Below are 15200 nucleotides of genomic sequence, written 5' to 3'. Positions count from 1 at the left end.
ATTTTACCTGCCTCTATTGTGCCGGACCTCATCTATTGTTTGTTTGTTGCGGTCTGGGTAAAGGAAGCTGTTAAGATGCTAAAAGATGTACTAAATAACAGCATAAAAACAATGCTAGTAACACACACATAATGGCACCAAAAAGAGTATATAAAGAATTTTTACTTGCAGTTTTGTGTCCACAAATACCCTTTTTCATCTGTGGTGTTACATTATAATGGATTCCAGTGTGGATATCATCTATTCCACATAGGATTTACTTTTGTTTTTATCTTTTTTGTTACCCCCTGATGAACCCTCCTAAAAACCATTGTGAGGGGAGAGACCAGGTTTGCTATTTTTGAGTGGTAGGGAGAGAGATCTACTGAAAATACACCAGACTCAAATTGTGAGCCCAGAGAATTCTCTAAACGTCTGTTAGCCAAACTGCAGAAAAGAAGAGTAGGCCTGCCCCCATGCTATGGTTTCTTTACAAAAGGGACTCAATATGCTAACCAGCTTTGACTCATGACATGGGTCCCCGAACATTAGTAATACAATTGCCAGCATGCGCTTTCAAACAATTGCCAGCATGCGCTTTCATACAATTGCCAGCATGCGCTTTCATACAATTGCCAGCATGCGCTTTCATACAATTGCCAGCATGCGCTTTCATACAATTGCCAGCATGCGCTTTAGATCCCCAGATTTGCAGTATGCTGGCGGTGTTGCGCATAGGGGCAATCTTAAGAAAATGCACACAAAAAAACCCCCCAATAAAATTAAAAAAAAACCACAGCTGTTGTGAATACAAAGCCAGTTGCGCTGCACCCTTGGAAGCACATAATGTTAGGCAGTGTTATGACAAGTTAACAGTAAGTTAATGACCAAGTTTAGTAATCTGTTCTGGTTGGTGCAGACAACACCAAGATCAGAAGCACTAAAAACTATCAGTTTTGATAGAATTAATTTGGCGAATCTTGACTGCCCCAACCAACTTTTTATTTGATACTACTTAGAGACTCCTATTCAAGTTAGCGACTTTGGGACAGAGTAGTTTACCCAATCTACACAAGAAGCTGATGTTACATTCTGTACTACATCTCCAACATACATGACACACATGCTATGCCTCTGGAGGAGTGTAGCCAGCAGTGTTTAGCGGTCCAGTCCATGCCCTTCTGTTGAGCTAATAAGGATTTTTTTTTTTTTTTAAGGTGGTTAATCTCTAAAGCAGCATGTGTCAGGAGCCAGGGATATCCTGTCATGGAGATTGAGCTTAAACACTACACTGCTCAAAAAAATAAAGATAACACTAAGATAACACATCCTGTATCTGAATGACAGCAAGCAAACTAATCCTCCAGTATGGCGACGGGATAGAGAGCGCAGGACACCCAGGTAAAGGAAATGAGGTTTATTCACCCATGATGCAACGCGTTTCACAGAGACTGCTTCATCGGGCATCCCATGCCTGATGAAGCAGTCTCTGTGAAACGTGTTGCATCATGGGTGAATGAACCTCATTTCCTTTACCTGGGTGTCCTGCGCTCTCTATCCCGTCGCCATACTGGAGGATTCGTTTGCTTGCTGTCTGCTTTTTTACGTGGAGTAGCTGCAGATGCCATACCATTTATACCAATACCCATTGTTACACTTGGCTAAGTGTAACTAATCCCGGTAAGCACTTCTTTTATTTAGCCCTTGCCGTGCATCAACGATATCACACCACAGAGCGCTGTCTTTCTTTTATATATTTATTGTATCTGAATGAATGAACTAATATGAAATACTTTCATCTTTACATGGTTGCATGTGCTAACAACAAAATCAAACAAAAATTATCAATGGAAATTAAATTTATCAACCCATGGAGGTCTGGATATGGAGTACCTCAAAATCAAAGTGGAAACCCACACTACAGGCTGATTCAGCTTTCATGTAATGTCTTTAATTCAAAATGAGGCTCAGTAGTGTGTGTGTGTGTGTGTGTGTGTGTGTGTGTGTGTGTGTCCTGCACGTGCCTGTATGACCTCCCTACAACACCTGGGCATGCTTCTGAGGGATGTCCTCACAGACCTGGACTAAAGCATCTGCCAACTCCGGTACAGTCTGTGGTGCAATCTAGCATTGGTGGATGGAGTGAGACATTGGGGGAGATTTATCAAAGGATTTAGACTGTTTTTTCCTGTCTAAATTTGTCGCACAGAAAGTCGCAGTCTAAATATGTGCGACTTTTCTGCGACTTTTGCTGTAGAGGATTTTTAGAACATGATGCATGCAAGCCTATTTTAGACGGAAATGCATTGGAAAATGCATTGGTGCTGAATTTATCAAGTGCGACAAGTCGCATCTGCCCAAAATACACTGAAATGTCAGACCATGTTGGAGCAGGTCTAAATGCAGTTTAAGCTGTAGGCCCTGAAGTCTGAGCACAGAATTTATCAAGGGCTGTGAGACCTTTATAAATTAGGAGCACAATAGACAGGAGACTACCACATACGCTGGTCTATAAGCATGCCCAGAATAGACTAGATTAGTAAATGTCCCCCATTATGTCCCAAATGTGCTCAATCGGATTCAGGTCTGGGGAACCGGCGGTCCAGTCCATAGCATCAATGCCTTCCTCTTGCAGGAACTGCTGACACACTCCAGCCACATGAGGTCTAGCATTGTCATGCATTAGGAGGAACCCAGGACCAACTGCACCAGCATATGGTCTCAAGGGGTATGAGGATCTCATCTCGGTACCTAAGGGCTACCTCTGGGAAGCACATGGAGGGCTGTGCAGCCCCCCCAAAGAAATGCCACCCCCCACCATTACTGACCCACCGCCAAACCGGTCATGCTGGAGAATGTTGCAGACAGCAGAACATTCTCCACGGCGTCTCCAGACCCTGTCAAGTCTGTCACATGTGCTCAGTGTGAACCTGCTTTCATCTGTAAAGAGCACAGGGCACCAGCGGCAAATTTGCTAATCTTGGTATTCTCTGGCAAATGCCAAAGGTCCTGGACAATGTTGGGCTGTAAGCAACCCCCACCTGTGGATGTCAGGCACTCATAACACCCTCATGAAGTCTGTTTCTGATCATTTGAGTGGACACATGCACATTTGTGGCCTGCTGGAGGTCATTTTGCAGGGCTCTGGCAGTGCTCCCCCTTGCACAAAGGCGGAGGAAGCGGTCCTGCTGCTGGATTGTTGCCCTCCTATGACCTCCTCCACATCTCCTGATGCACTGGCCAATCTTCTGGTAGCACCTCCATGCTCTGGACACTATGCTCACAGACACAGCAAACCTTCTTGCCACAGCTCACATTAATGTGCAATCCTGGATGAGTGGCAATACCCGTGCATCTTGTGTGGGTTGTAGACTCTGTCTCATGCTACCACTAGAGTGAAAGAACCGCCAGCATTCAAAAGTGACCAAATCATCAGCCAGGAAGAGAGGAACTGAGAAGTGGTCTGTGGTCACCACCTGCAGAACCACTCTTTTATTGGGGGTGTCTTGCTAATTGCCTATAATTTCCACCTGTTGTATGTTCCATCTGCACAACAGCATGTGAAACGGATTGTCAATCAGTGTTGCTTCCTGAGTGGACAGTGTGATTTCACAGAAGTGCGATTGACTTGGAGTTACATTGAGTTGTTTAAGTGTTCCTTTTATTTTTTATTTTTTTTAGAGCAGTGTAGTCAGTCATTTAAAGACAATGTATCCCCTAGAACTTCTATTCTCAGATATTTTTTTTAAACAAACAATAGACATGACATGTCCCATTCAGATGAACTGGAGATACTACTGAGCATTCAGTTACCTTTTCAGCGGTTACTCAACTTAGATGCGGTGATCAAAATTGATTGTGACGTCTGAAATGCGGGGTTAGCAGGGACGGTAGCTCAGTGGAGCTGATTGGGACACCCGCAGCGAAATTGCGGGTCCCAATCAGCTAAGTGGACGGCTGGAGAGCCCTTACCTGACTCCTCGCCGCACGATCTGTCTACTGCTGTTCCTAGCCTGCTAAGCAGGCTAGAGCAGAAAGGCCAGATAGCATAGAATAGCATAGATCTGTGTTAGGACATAGCACTGATCAATATATGCAATCGGAAGATTGTATGGCATAGCCCCCTATGAGGGCTAAAAATAAAATAAAAATAAGTGTTAAAAAAAAATTTGAATAAAAGCGAATTAACCCCTTCCCTGTTAAGTTTCAATCACCCCCCGCTTTTCCCATTTAAAAAAAAAAAAAATAATATAATGTAATAAAAATAATCATATGTGGTACTGCCGCGTGCATAAATGTCCAAACTACCAAAGTCCAAAATTGTGCATTTTTGGACACTTCATTTACCATAGAACATTTATAAAAAAGCGATCAAAAAAGTCCCAACAAAACAATGGTACAGCTAAAATCTACAGACCACGGCGCAAAAAAAATGAGCCCTCATATAGCCCTGTATGCAGAAAAATTAAAAAAATTTAGTTACAGGGGTCAGGAGGACATTACATTTTTAAACATACCAATTTTGGTGCATGTAGTAAAATGAAACCTATATGAATTGCTTATCCTTGTGACCATATGGACCTACAGAATAAAGATAAGGTGTAATTTTTACAGAAAAGCCCCCAAAAGTTACAAAAGGTTTTCTCCCCCCCCCCCCCCCCCCCCCCCCCAATTTTACCCCACAAGTATTTTTCTTTTTTGGCTTTGCGGTAGATTTTGTCATTACATGATTGATGTCATTACAAAGTGCAATTGATGGCGCAAAAAACAAGCCCTTATATGGGTCTGTAGGTGCAAAATTGAAAGTCATGATTTTTAGAAGGGGAGGAGGAAAAAACTAAAGCGTGAAAACGAAAACTGGCCTGGTCCTTAAGGTCAAAATGGAATTTGTTCTTAAGGGGTAAATTAACTGTACTAACCAGATAAAAAAAAATTAGATTCTTTGTTTTCACCAGGTACGGGGAATAATATTTTGAACAAGTAATATTTTCAAGATATACATGCAATTAGGGAAAAAAAAGAAAGTCCACAGGAGATCATAGAGTCACTTACTTTCTTGTCGTGTCACAGGCTCATATGAAAGTATAGTGTCTTCTTGCCCCTCTATACAGTAAAGAAAACAATGCTCATTAGAGACAAAAAATAAATAAAATAAAAAAAGAAAGAATTGCTTGTGACTTACTGGAGCTGCTCTCGCTGTCACTGGTATTTGATGTCACAGCCTCTGTCAAAGAACAAAAAAAATAAAATAAAACACACAACAGTTACTATGGAAGTAGTTAACCCGCCAGTTTACAAGGAAAGCAATGCACAGACATAGCAAAAAGGGAAGGGATGGGTATAAACAAACATTTAGAACTCAAGCCCTACAAAGCAGCACTAACTATATTTTTGTATTGTCTATGCTACAGTTATTCCAGCCGGACCAGCGCTGAACTCCATTTACTTTATTGAGCCGACAGGAGTCAAACGGTGACTCCGGTTGGCTCATTTATGACCTGTATCCGGTCATGTGACTGGACCTAAAACCATAGTATACTACGGTTTTAGGTACGGTCAGGAAAGCTCCCCTCCCCCAGCCGGATCCGGCACCCGTAATGTAAAAAAGTAGTGTGAATGCAGCCTTAGACCGTTAAAGAAACTCAGAGTACCTAAACCTAGTCTTTACTTTGCACACAAAAAACACAAGGTGGTCTTTTACTTTGTTTACCAGTCTTGTATCCCATAGAAAACTACTAATGCCCACAACAACAACAACAACAACAACAACAACAACAACAACAACAACAACAACAACAACAACAACCGTTTTTTACAGATGTACAAGCTGATGAAACTACAAACAAATATAGTTTTCAAATACTTAAATTAACCCCTTAAGGACATAGCCTAGTATGTTTGTTTTTTGTGCGACCAGTTGTAAATTGTAATGCCATCACTCATTTTACCATAAAATGTATGGCACAACCAAAATGATATACTATTTGTGTGGGGGAAATTAAAAAGAAAACTGCAATTTTGCAAATTTTGGAAGGTTTCGTTTTCACTAGAGATGAGCGAACTTACAGTAAATTCGATTCGTCACGAACTTCTCGGCTCGGCAGTTGATGACTTTTCCTGCATAAATTAGTTCAGCTTTCCGGTGGGCTGGAAAAGGTAGATACAGTCCTAGGAGACTATTTCCTAGGAATGTATCCACCTTTTCCAGCCCACCGGAGCACCTGAAGGCTGAACTAATTTACGCAGGAAAAGTCATCAACTGCCGAGCCGAGAAGTTTGTGACGAATCGAATTTACTGTAAGTTCGCTCATCTCTAGTTTTCACGCCGTACAATTTAAGGTAAAAATGAGGTGTTCTTTATTCTTTGGGTCAATACGATTAAAATGATACCCATAATAACATACTTTTCTATTACTGTTGCGCTTAAAAATAAAATCGCAAACTTATTAACCAAATTAGTACGTTTAAAATCTCCCTATTTTGAAGACCTATAACTTTTTCATTTTTCAGTATAAGCGGCTATGAGGGCTAATTTTTTGCGCCGTGATCTGTACTTTTTATTGATCCCATACTTTCTTATATAAAACTTTTAATACAAATATTATTTAAAAAAGCAGTTCGGATATTTACGCATGTGGCGATACAAAATATGTATATCTTTCTCTTTTTTCACACTTTTTGGGGGTGAAAGGGAAAATTGGACAATTTACGTTTTTATTGGGGGAGGGGTTTTTCACACTTTATATTTACACTTTGACAGTCCTCATAGGGGACTATTTATAGCAATCATTCAATTGCTAATACTGTTCAGGGCTATGCATAGGACATAGCACTGATCAGTATTATATCGGTCATCTTCTGCTCTGGTCTGCTCGATCTCAGATCAGAGCAGAAGACGCCAGGAAGGCAGCGGAGCCAGGTGAGGGAACCTCCGTCTGCAGCTCTGGATGAACGGATCGCCACAGCAGCACTGCGGGCGATACGATCATCCATTTTAGTGACTGCAGCGCTGCAGATGCAGTGATCTGTATTGATCACGGCATCTGAGAAGTTAATGGCGGACATCTGCTCTATCAGCAGCCAGGACCTGCCGCGCATGACCCGAGCATCGCTCCGATGCTTGTGGTTATGTATAGGACATAAATGTACGTCCTGGTGCGTTAAGTACCTGCTCACCAGGACGTACATTTGCGCCCTGTGTCGTTAAGGGGTTAAAGCAAAGTTTTGACAAATTCTCATATTTGCGAACAGCTGTTATAGTTAATAAGACTTGATCCCCAATACAAGAAGGTTGCAATGCAATTACTGGCAAGTATATGAAAACTTTGGGGATATAGCTATGTCAGTGTCCTAAATTAATCACTTATCTATACTGCAGCAGATTCTTTAATACATAAACATAGGTAAAAAAATAAAATAAGATAAAAATCACAAATACCAAACATTTCAACTTCCCAAACCTAACAAGACATGCCCACAAGCAGACATCACAACTCAGGAGAACTGCCCCCTCCCACTGACACTGAGGGACTTACTCAGACTCTTTGATCCATAATAATCGTCACTTAAGCCAGGGAAGTCCTGATATTACAGACAAGAAAGAGGAGAAAGACAGACAGTGAGAGACAGCCAGTAAGAGAGTGTTAGGAACTGCAGCCCCTCCCCCCCACCCCAAAAAAAAAAAAAAATCAATAAATAAAAACACCCCACACAAAAAGATTTCATGGCTTCCTTATTTGACAAGTTTCCAAGCAAAAAAAAAATTTGCCTAAAATGGAGGATGTTGCAATTTGCCCCTTTTAATTTATCAATATAATGGTAGAAAAAGAGCACTACAAAAGAGAAGAGGTGAAAGAAAGAGCTGGAACGTCAAAGAACCATAAGCACCTCCCACAAAGTAATTTAATAAAACGCTATAGGAACAAAGTTTCTATTAAGTTATAGAAGGAAATTTATGTTAACTCACAAAACATAATTCAAAATACCCAACATTTCTTAGATAATCTACTATCCATACCAAATGCAGCTTACACAGTATATATGGAACAGTACATACTAGCATAGATTGTGTACTCCACTTCTGAAAAAGAGTAGTACCAAAATCATTTTGGTACCAAAAGCGGTGATTCAGTGGTTTACAACTTATCCCCTATCTTGCCTTCGGCAATCTCCGGCTCTGCCATTGAGATGTATTGAGGCGGCGTGTCGGCCGCCGCTTCGTGCGGGGGTCGACACCCGCTATCTCGGCGGAGAGCCGGGGCCCCGTACAGAGAGATCGCAGGGGGCCCCAGAGGTCGGACCCCCCGCGATCTCAAACTTATCCCCTATCCTTAGGATAGGGGATAAGTTTTTCACCACTGGACTACCCCTTTAAGGACGTGGGGCGTATGCATACGCCCGTGGGAATTCCGGTCCCCGCCGCTAGCCGGTTGGGGACCGGACCGGGATGCCTGCTGAAATCATTCAGCAGGCATCCCGGTGCAGTGCCGTGGATTGTAATTTGCCATAGATTGTGATGGAGTGACTCAGCAGTTTTCCCTGCTCGAGCGCTCCGCCTCCATCACATTCTATAGGCTGACACTCGCACACCACCCCCCCAACCACTGGTTACTGCGGGGGCTGGGGGTGTGCGAGTGTCACGTGACATATTTAATACTCGCACAACGCAGCTCACGGCAGTCTCACTTAGGCTATCACAGGGAGAGCTGCACGGAGCTCTCATAGCCTCTGTGGCCCGTGTTATTGTCACCCGCCAGCGCGCTCGATCGCCAGCGCTATCGGGATCCCTATGCCCGATAGCGCTGTCATCCACTTGACTCCCGCCAGCGCGATCGGTCGCCAGCTCGATCGGGATCCCAGCTAAAGGCTGCCCAGGCATGCTAGGAGTTGTAATTTAGGACTACAACTCCCAGCATGCCCAGACAGCTAAAGGCAGCCCGGGCATGCTGGGAGTTGTAGTTTAGCTGATGGGACCACAACTCCCAGCATGCCCAGACAGCTGAAGGCTGCCCAGGCATGCTGGGAGTTGTAATTTAGCTGATGGGACCACAACTCCCAGCATGCCCAGACAGCTAAAGGCTGCCCAGGCATGCTGGGAGTTGTAGTTTTACACCGGTATAAAGTAGTTAGCGTAGTGTTAGCGCGATTTTAGCGTAGTTAGCGTAGCATTAGCTCAATTTTAGCGTAGCTTTAGTTTAGTGTTAGCGCGGTTTTACAGTTTTTAGCATATTTAGCATAGCGTAGTGTTAGTGCAGTTGTAGCGTAGCATAGTGTTAGCGCAGTTTTAGTGTATTTAACGTAGCCTAGTGTATTTAGTGTAGCATAGTGTAAGCGCAGTTGTAGCGTATTTAGCATAGCGTAGTGTTAGCGCAGTTTTAGTGTATTTAACGTAGTGTTAGTGCAGTTTTAGTGTATTTAGCGTAGCGTTAGTGCGGTTTTAGCGTAGATTAGTTTTAGCGCAGTTTTAATGTATTTAGTGAAGCGTTGCATTAGCACAGTTTTAGCGTAGCGTATTGTTAGCGTAGTCTTAGAGTAGTGAGCGCAGCATAGTCTTAGAGTAGTTAGCGTAGTGTAAGCCCAGTTCTAGCATAGTTGGCGTAGTTGTACACGGGTGTAGTGTAGCTAACTTAGTTTTACAGGCAGATGAAGTGTAGTTTAGAGAGTTTAGCGTGGGGTGTAGCTTAGCCTAGTCATAAAGTGAAGGGGCTACAACTCCCAGCATGCCCAGACAGCAAAAGGCTGTCCGGGCAGGATGGAAGTTGTAGTTTTGCAAAAGTAGCAGAGGCAGTTGCGCTCTGCTACATTAATGTAGTATACAGCCACCTGTATAGATGGCTGGATACGATGATCACATGGCCACTTACCCACCTCCGTTCCTGCTCTGTCAATGGACTATTAGCAATGCAGGAAGATGACGGAGCTCGAACGGGGGTGGTAAGTTAGGCTCTCCAGGTACTAACCCATTTTTTTTGTGTTTGTCTTCTCGTTTCAGATACGTGAATGCGGAGGACTACATCGGAATCGGTGGACTACAACGATGACCTGCATTTTTTTCTTTTCTTTTAATAAAATGGTTAACAAGGGCTGTGGGGGAGTGTTTTTCCTAAAAAAAATTTTTTAACTTGTGTGTGCGCTTTTTTTCTTTATTACTTTACAGGCTTAGTAGTGGAAGCCGTCTTGTAGACGGAGTCCATTACTAAGTCGGGGCTTAGCGTTAGCCCCAAAAACAGCTAGCGCTAATTTCAAATTATTACCCCGGTACCGAACGCCACAGGGGTACAGGGAATAGCCGATACCAACAGGCCCAGAGTGCCAAATATGGCACTCTTGGGCCTAGGCGGTAACAGGCTGCCGTTATTTAGGCTGGGGAGGGCCAGTAACAATGGTCCCCGCCCACCCTGGTAACATCAGGCTGTTGCTGTTTGGCTGAAAATGAAAAGACTGGCAACCACACACATTTTATTTTTTGCTTTTTATTTAAAAAAAACAAAAAAAAAAAACGTGTGGTTCCCCGTCTTTTCATTAGAGCTCTAAATTGCTGCTCGGTAAAAGCGTTTTCGAGTTAGTTTGTAAAGGGACGGTGGGCAGAATTGCGAAAAAGGGTTCAGTCCTTAAGGTGAAAGAGGGCTGCATCCTTAAGGGGTTAAACACTGAGGGTTGGGCATATATGCTGCAGATTTCCGCTCCAAAATGCATAGCAGCAAAAGCGCACCAAAATCACACAGATTTATTGCAAATTTTACAACCCCACTGGCAGACTGTATCCTCGGTCTATCAGGCACTGCTCTGTAATTCGTTTATCAGCTGCACCTGGTATTACAGTTCTGTCCCATTCACCTATATGGGACAATGTTCTAGTCAGCTATAAACCAGGCACAACCCACTTCTAAAAGTATGCAAGTCTGCAACATTTCTGGTACATTTGACTATAGCCATGAAAAAGAAATAGCCTATGCATATGTAAAAGCAAAAAGGTAACTTTTGTAACTTAGTACATTTTCTCTTTTTTTTCCTGATCAGAGAGGTGCATAGCAGTGTAGATCCTTTATTTTCCTACACAGAACATGTAACTGTCAACATGAAGCTACCCCAAAAAATACTGCCACTGCACAAAGAAGCTCCACATGCAAACAGTGCTAAGCTACTAACAAAAAAATTAAATAAAAGAAAAGCTACTGTAGTCTGCAGTTTCTCAATGGTCATCATGTTCCCCACACTAAACCCAATACACTGGATTATAGTGCGTGTGAATAAGAGACCGATGCAGGGTCAGTGAGTTAAATATGTACCTACAGTTCGGTGCGATGTTCCTCTTAAGGTCCACCTGGGTGAATGAGGATATTCATGATCCCTGGTCACGTGACCAGCGATCATGAATGTTCAAATTCACTCGGCAGACCTGCCTCCATTGCGCAATTCACCGAAGATAGAAGCAGACCTTCAGAGGGACAGGACACCACGCCGGACTGAAGGTGTGTATTTAACTCACTGACCCTGCATCTCCTGTTCACCCACACTATAGCCCAGTGTATTGGTTTAGTGTGGATGAACAGGATGACCGCTTTCTTTTAAGGGGTTTTCTATAGGATTAAAGGCCATCACCTATGCAAAGGGCAGACCCATCTCAATTTTTACTATAGATATTACTCATCTCTGTCAATTAAAACTCATTAAAGCATTCCTGTTCAACAAACTTTGCATAGATCAATAGTACAAGCTAATAAGACACGTTTTAATATATATCTTATTAAACAAAAATGCTCATTTCTCCTGTTATCAGGTTTTTTTCCTTTTCCTGTCAGAACATATTCCTCTCTGATAATCGGATAAACCTAACTTCTGTAAGATCACTCCAGCATTAAATTACAGGCAGGCATTACAAGCCTATGGGGGGGGGGGGGGGAGGATTGGAGGTAAAGTGCATGTGCACACAACAGCAGGACAGAGAGAGAGAGATATTACAGACAGTAGAGATAGTCTGTAAGCAAGATCTCACCCCAGGGCTTTATAGACAGTTTAGACGGCTCACTGGTTTTTCCTGCCTTTCAGGCTGTATAGTCTGTGTATGGAGACATAGAAGTTAGGCTCCTCTGCACTGTGTGCAGTTGTTAGGATCTTTTTTTTTTTTTTTTTTTTTTTTACTAGCAACTCAGCCTATAAAAGACTGATTTTTTTTAAGTGGACAATTTTCACTGTCTTATATGCCGAGTTGCTAGTAAATAGACTTGTTAGTTCACCCCTACCCCATATGTGGTCGTAAAATGCTCTGCGGACGCACAACAAGGCTCAGGAGTGAGAGCGCACTATGTACATTTGAGGCCTAAATTGGTGATTTGCACAGGGGTGGGCGATTTTATAGCAGTTCTGAAATAAACGCAAAAAAATAAATACCCACATGTGACCCCAATTTGGAAACGACACACCTCATGGAACGTAACAAGGGATATAGTGAGCCTTAACACCCCACAGGTGTTTGACGAATTTTCGTTAAAGTTGGATGGGAAAATGAAAAAAAAAAATATATAAATTAAACTAAAATGCTGGTGTTACCCAAAATTTTTCATTTTCACATCGGAAAATAGGGAAAAAAAAGCCCCCCAAAATCCCATTGTCGCTCCTTCCCTTCTGAGCCCTCTAGTGCTCTCACAGAGCACTTCACATATACATATGAGGTATTTACTTACTCGAGAGAAATTGGGTTACAAATTATAGGAAGATTTCTTTCCTTTTACCCCTTGTAAAAATTCAAAAACTGGGTCTACAAGAACATGAGTGTAAAAAATGAAGATTGTGAATTTTCTCCTCAACTTTGCCGCTATTCCTGTGAAACACCTAAAGGGTTAACACACTTACTGAATGTCATTTTGAATACGTTAAGGGGTGCAGTTTTTATAATGGGGTATATCTAATATGAAGGACCCAAATCCACTTCAAAACTGAACTGGTCCCTGAAAAATTCTAATTTTGAAAGTTTTGTGAAAAACTGGAAAATTGCTGCTGAACTTTGAAGCCCCCTGATGTCTTTCAAAAGCAAAAAACATGTCAACTTCACGATGACAATATAAAGTGACATATTGTACATGTGAATTAATATATAACTTGGGATGTCCATTTTCCTTATAAGCAGAGAGTTTCAAAGCTTAAAAAATGCTAAATTTTCAATTTTTTCATAAAATTTGGGAATTTTTAACCAAGAAATGATGCAAGTATCGATGAAAATTTACCACTAACAAAGTAGAATATGTCACAAAAAAAACTCTTGGAATCAGAATGAAAAGTAAAAGCATCCCAGAGTTATTAATGGGACAGTGGTCAAATGTGCAAAAAAAGGGCAGAGTTCTTAAGGTGAAAAATGAGCTGCGTCCTTAAGGGGTTAAACAGCGGTTTTCTGAACAGCTATCCATACGCCCTCCGTATTTCCGATCACCGCCGCTCATCGGGTGGTGATCGGACTGGGATGACTGCCAATATCTAACAGCAGGAATCCCGTGGCAATGCCTAGGGGGGTCCTGAGCCAAAACACCGCCCCCCCATCACAGCAATCGCCGCAAATCGCAGGTCAATTCAGACCAGATCAGCTCAGACCATTCTTAAGGATAGGAGTGAGGTGGCAGTGTTGCCACCCCCTCCTATCCCCTGCCATTGGTCGATCAGGCTGACAACCAATGGCAGGAGGGGGGCGGGGTTTGGAGTTAATTTCCCCCGCTCTGCCCATCGATCGAAGTCGGGGCAGAGCAGGAATGGGAACACGGGCGGCCATGTGGAGTGGCGGCGATGTGCGCAGCGTGGAGAAGGCTGCAGCGAAGATAGCGGTAAGTGATCTTCACTGTGGCCTTCTAAAAGCTGCAAAACTACAACTCCCAGCATGCCCAGACCGCCAAAGGCTGTCTAGGCATGCTGGGAGTTGTAGTTTTGAAACATCTGGAGGGTCACAGTTTAGAGACTACTACACAGTGGTCTTCAAACTTTGGTCCTCCAGATGTTGCAAAACTACAACTTTCAGCATGCACCGACTGTCTGGGCATGCTGAGAGTTGTAGTTTTGCCACATGTTAAGTGGCACAGTTTGGAGAACACTATACGGTGGTCTCCAAACTGTAGCCCTCCGGATAAGTACAATTCCCTGCATGGCAAGACAGTCATGGATGCTGGGGGTGTAGTTCTGTAATATTTTCAGATGCTTCAGAACTACAACTCCCAGCATGCCTGGACAGTCTGGGCATGCTTGGAGTTTTGCAACATCTGGAGGGCTACAGTTTGGAGACCACTACTTAGCGGTCTCCAAACTGTTCTTCCCCAGTTGTTGCATAACAACTGCTAGCATGCCCAGACTGTTCAGGCATGCTGGGAGTTGTAGTTCTGCAACATCTGAAGGGCCAGATATTGCAGAACTACACGCCCAGCATCCCTGACTGTCTGGCCGTGCTGGGAATTGTAGTTTTGCCACAGCTGTAGGCACACTGGTTGGGAAACACTGAGCAAGAGTCTGTTTCTTAACTCAGTGATTACAACACGCGTGCCCCCAGCTGTTGTAAAACTACAACTCCCAGAATGCACTGACAGACCATACATGCTGGGAGTTGTAGTTTTGCAACAGCTGGAGGCACACGGCTCAGAATCACCAGTGTGCCCCCATCTATTGTAAAACTACAACTCCAAAAAGGTACGGTCTGTCAGTGCATTCTGGGAGTTGTAGTTTTGCCACAGCTGAAGGTTTGCCCCCCCCCCCCCCCCCCCCCATTTGAATGTACATTCACAAGGGCGGGTTTAGTGTGGGTTTCCTTCTACAAGTTTGAGCTGCAGCTTATTTTCTGCCGCAGCTCAAACTCCCAGCAGAAAACCTACTGTAAACCCCTGCCTGTGTGAATGTACCCTAAAAACACTACACTACCAAATAAAAAAGTAAAACACTACATATACACCCCATTACACCCCCCCCCCCCCCCCAATAAAAAAAACATCTCATACAGCAGTGTTTCCTAAACGAAGCCTCCAACTGTTGCAAAACCACAACTCCCAGTATTGCCGGACAGCCATAGACTGTTCTGGCAGGCTGGGAGTCTTGCAACAGCTGGAGGTACCCTGTTTGGGAAACACTGCTGTAGGGTTTTGGTGGAGACAAGCCCCATCCTTGTAACCAGGTCCGCCCCTATTGCTAATTACTTATTTAGGCCTCAAATGCGCATGGCGCTCTCACTTCAGAGCCCTATCCTATTTCGAGGC

General features: G+C 43.3%; 1 protein-coding gene across 9 annotated transcripts in view; it reads right to left on the bottom strand.

The window, feature by feature from the left end:
• DLG3 (discs large MAGUK scaffold protein 3) overlaps positions 1 to 15200 on the bottom strand; it is a 390374-nt gene that overhangs the window by 43788 nt on the left and 331386 nt on the right. For 7 of the 9 annotated variants that reach the window (XM_056540771.1, XM_056540773.1, XM_056540775.1 and 4 more), the window contains 2 exons: positions 5162 to 5203; positions 5032 to 5082 (listed from right to left, as the gene is read on the bottom strand). In XM_056540771.1, coding sequence (XP_056396746.1) covers positions 5032 to 5082; positions 5162 to 5203 — 93 coding nt within the window. Of the gene's footprint in view, positions 1 to 5031; positions 5083 to 5161; positions 5204 to 7514; positions 7561 to 15200 lie in introns of all 9 variants that reach the window. The other 2 variants (XM_056540772.1, XM_056540774.1) reach the window with 1 other exon arrangement.

The sequence above is a fragment of the Hyla sarda genome, chromosome 9 (assembly GCF_029499605.1).
Source record: "Hyla sarda isolate aHylSar1 chromosome 9, aHylSar1.hap1, whole genome shotgun sequence".
NCBI classification, from domain to species: domain Eukaryota; kingdom Metazoa; phylum Chordata; class Amphibia; order Anura; family Hylidae; genus Hyla; species Hyla sarda.
This window is presented reverse-complemented; position numbering and strand designations above follow the sequence as displayed.